Source organism: Babylonia areolata, chromosome 33 (assembly GCF_041734735.1).
Source record: "Babylonia areolata isolate BAREFJ2019XMU chromosome 33, ASM4173473v1, whole genome shotgun sequence".
NCBI classification, from domain to species: Eukaryota; Metazoa; Mollusca; class Gastropoda; order Neogastropoda; family Buccinidae; genus Babylonia; species Babylonia areolata.
Window position 1 is genome coordinate 19,801,398 of NC_134908.1, and position 4,606 is coordinate 19,806,003.

Consider the following 4,606-nt stretch of genomic DNA (forward strand, 5'->3'; position numbering starts at 1 on the left):
CAGTCGCGTATAAACAACAACAACAAAATCAATTTTGTGAGTAGCAAAATCTGTGTGAGTGTTTAAAACATAGCCGACTGTTTAAAGTTATCATACTCATCTTGGTAGCCATTGAGAAACATTTCAAATCATAAAATCATCCAGAAAACTATGGAACATTTGGAGCTGTTGTTTAGAAAATGACTGGATTACCGAAGGGGGTTTCGCAAACCTGGGAAATACCGAGAAAAAAAAATGCCTGTTGAAAAAAAGAAAGAAGAAAAAACAACAACAACAACAAAAAACAACAGAAACCCGTTAACTGCTCTAAATATGGTTGATTATTCAGAATTATCTGTCATGTCAGCACATTAACACTGAACACATCTCTCAAACAGCACTCACATTCAGAAAACAAAACACGGCTGAACACAGAGAACACATCAACAAAAAGTACAAGCAGTTGTAGTTTGCATTAGAAGTACAAGTCAAGCAAAAAACAAAAACAAACGTAGATTGGAAACAAGCATGTAGAAGACAAAGTGGTTTATACATGTATAAATATATATATATATATGATACAGTCCGTCTAAAGGTACTTAACGAAAAGAATTCAAATCGAGCGTGTACTCACTACACATACATATGTGTACATTTTCCACGCGCGCGTGCGTGTATTAGCGTGGATTAAAAAAAAAGAAAGTTGGAATGAAGCAAGAAAAGTGGTATATGAGCAATCTTTTTAGTTTGTTTGTTTCTTGTATATCTTGATATATATCTTTTCAACATTTCTTTACTTTTTTTGTTTGTTTTTGTCAGATAAACAACGTGCTTTATCTGAGCGGCAAAGAAAATTAAAAAAAAATCCACCCACGTGTGATTAATACTTCATTTCTTCTTCTTCTTCATGATGACATACATGAAACAGATATATGAAAACAATGGCAAAGTGTACAGTCATGTTTTTGGGTTTTTTTTCGTTTGGAAGTTTGCACCCGGACATAAAAAAAAAATAAAAAAAAATTCTGGCTTTCTTTTTTTAACATAAGCTGCTGAAAACGGCAGTCTATACACAATACATCAGCTGGACTTTTTGTGCAATGAACGTTTGGACACCACACACTAAACAGTCAATTGATGAAATTGTATGTGCAAACATCATTTACATCCCAGTGCAATTCTTAAAGCCCGCCACCATAGATATCTAACGATAAGGAAACGAAGAAATACCTCTAAAACATGTTAAAAAAAAAATCGATAATTATTTTCTATCCTAAAGTACATTCCGAACTGAACTATTCACCTTCCTTTGTATTTTTTTTCTTTGTGATTGTCTTTTTCTTCAGTGATTGTCTTTTCCTCACCCTGACTTTCTTTCTCTTTCCCTCTTTCCCACTCTCTTTCCCCCCTCTTCCTTTGCACGCCCAATATCGCAACACTGCTACGAAAAACTTTGCAGTCAAAATACAACGTAAAAATAAAACAAAATAAAATTGATTTTTTTTTTAAACCGCAATTTTCACGATTTTCTTTCATCAGCGAATGGGTCAAGTCCATTATTGCATAAAGGAGGACCGGGTTGTCGAGCTGTTTGTGTTGGTTCACGTCGGACGAGTCCATTGTGTTCTCTGAGGGGGGTGGGGGTGGTCAGAGTCCACAGGGTTAGTTGTTCTCCTGCTGAACCGGTTTGGGATCCCTGCCCTGCAATCATAGCAATGATGATGATGATGTGAACCGGTTTGGGATCCCTGCCCTGCAATCATAGCAATGATGATGATGGTGTGAACCCGTTTGGGATCCCTGCCCTGCGATCATAGCAATGATGATGATGGTGTGAACCGGTTTGGGATCCCTGCCCTGCGATCATAGCAATGATGGTGTGAACCGGTTTGGGATCTCTGCCCTGCAATCATAGCAATGATGATGATGGTTTGAACCGGTTTGGGATCCCTGCCCTGCAATCACAGCAATGATGATGATGGCGTGAACCGGTTTGGGATCCCTGCCCTGCAATCATAGCAATGATGATGATGGTGTGAACCAGTTTGGGATCCCTGCCCTGCAATCATAGCAATGATGATGATGGTGTGAACCGGTTTGGGATCCCTGCCCTGCAATCATAGCAATGATGATGATGGTTTGAACCGGTTTGGGATCCCTGCCCTGCAATCATAGCAATGATGATGGTGTGAACCGGTTTGGGATTGGATCCCTGCCCTGCAATCATAGCAATGATGATGATGGTGTGAACCGGTTTGGGATCCCTGCCCTGCAATCATAGCAATGATGATGGTGATGGTGTGAACCGGTTTGGGATCCCTGCCCTGCAATCATAGCAATGATGATGATGGTGTGAACCGGTTTGGGATCCCTGCCCTGCAATCATAGCAATGATGATGGTGATGGTGTGAACCGGTTTGGGATCCCTGCCCTGCAATCATAGCAATGATGATGATGATAGTGTGAACCGGTTTGGGATCCCTGCCCTGCAATCATAGCAATGATGATGATGATAGTGTGAACCGGTTTGGGATCCCTGCCCTGCAATCATAGCAATGATGATGGTGATGGTGTGAACCGGTTTGGGATCCCTGCCCTGCAATCATAGCAATGATGATGATGGTGTGAACCGGTTTGGGATCCCTGCCCTGCAATCATAGCAATGATGATGATGGTGTGAACCGGTTTGGGATCCCTGCCCTGCAATCATAGCAATGATGATGGTGTGAACCGGTTTGGGATCCCTGCCCTGCGATCATAGCAATGATGATGGTCATGATGATGATGATGATAGTAACATAATAACAACAGTAATGATGATGATGATGATGATGATGATGATGATGAAGATAGTGGACAGCAGCCCCTATTTTCACGCACACAAATCTGTCGTGATCTCCCCCCCCCCCCCCCCCCCCCCCCAACCCCCACCCTCTCCCCGCCAAAAAAAAAAAAAAGAAAAAAAAAGTAATACAATACAGAACACTGTGCAATGCAATGCTCTGCAATACAATATAATGCAATCCAATGCAATACAGTACTTCTCCGTAAAACATTCGCATGTTTCGTGGCATTAAACCCGTAAACTGAGCTGGCGGAATCGCACATGGCACGTTTTTTATTTATTTTATTAATTTTTTTTTTCTTCTTCTTCTTCTTTTTTTTTTTTTTTTAAACCGTCCGACCGACAGTGAGAACTACTTAATTTGTAATTCTATTTGCGAAGTTTATGTGTAAGTACTACTGTGGTCATTGACACGGAAATGTTGCACCACTGATAGGGTATTACGTGTATGTACGTAAGAGCGCTCTGTCCTCTTCTCTCTCTCTCTCTCTCTTATTCTTTTATTTTTTTTATTTTTAAGTTGATCACGTTCGTAGTCTGTATTGCTTCGTTCTCAGTCTTCTTTTATCTTTATTATCATCGTTAAGATTATCTTCTTTTTTCTTTCTTTCTTTCTTTCTTTCTTTCTTTCTTTGTTGTATCACTTTCTTCCCCCTTCTTGTTTTGTCCTTTTGTGACGTTCGTAGTTCTCCGTTAGTTTCTTTGTCACGTTCGCATTCCGTATTGATTTCTTTCTTCGTTTTTGGATTTTACTCTCTCTCTCTCTCGCACATGCCCACCCGCACGCATGTACACACAGACACACACACACACAGACACAGAGGCATGGCTTTACTTTTTACATAACCGTTACTCAGTTTGCGTCACGCTGTAAGATGAACACAACAGATACGACGGTCCCGCGTGACTCACGTGTGATATAGCTGTCAACATGCATTTTATGACAGGACTGGAGAAAAATGTGTTTATTCCCACACATCAATAACCTTACCAAAAAAAAAAAAAATAATAAATATATATATATATATATACAGAGAGAGAGAGAGAGAGAGAGAGAGAGAGAAAGAGAGAGAGAGGGAGAGAGAAGAAGAAGAAGAAGAAGAAGAAGAAGAAGAAAGAAAAACAAACACCAATATTATATCCATCTCCAAGATTATATCAATCTCCACGGCGGCTCAAGGAAAAAGGAGGGGGGGGAAAAAAAGAAGGAAAAAAAAGGGGGGAAACAATGTATGTCTGCAATGACTGTCGCTTATATGCAGTTGGAAAATGTGTATTTTTAACATAATTGCAATTGTGTAGCGTCCACCAGCCGTCAAACGAAACAAATGTATTTAATCACATTCCTGAGCACGATATAAGCTATTAGCTTGTTGTTGCTCCGCTGTCTATCTGTACATGTTGTGACATATTTACTGAATAAAATTTTGTTTAAATCAAAAACAAACACATCAATCTGTCAAATATTCCAATTTTTTCCGAACGATCACGTTCCTTCCTCAAGGGATAAGTTGTTTACGTGTTACCAGGGTCACTCTTACGCAGCTATTATGACGCAAGCACGCCATGACGTACATGTTGTGATGCAATTTCACTATGCCAAACACACACACACACACACACACACACACACACGAGACAGAGCATTCACCTACCCAACACCCATCAATCCCCAAACCCCCTCCTCCCCACACCCCACACCCATCCCCACACTGAGAAAACATTTTTGTGGAGGTTCCTCAGTATATGCCTACATAGTACACACACACACACACACACACA

At 40.4% G+C, this 4,606-nt stretch overlaps 1 protein-coding gene across 1 annotated transcript in view; it reads right to left on the reverse strand.

Annotated features, from left to right (window-relative positions):
* Positions 1 to 262: 262 nt before the first annotated feature.
* LOC143277176 (cysteine dioxygenase type 1-like) overlaps positions 263 to 4,606 on the reverse strand; it is a 37,732-nt gene continuing 33,388 nt past the window's right edge. The window contains exon 5 of the mRNA XM_076581940.1: positions 263 to 1,680. Coding sequence (XP_076438055.1) covers positions 1,642 to 1,680 — 39 coding nt within the window. The 3' untranslated portion in view covers positions 263 to 1,641. The remainder of the gene's footprint in view (positions 1,681 to 4,606) is intronic.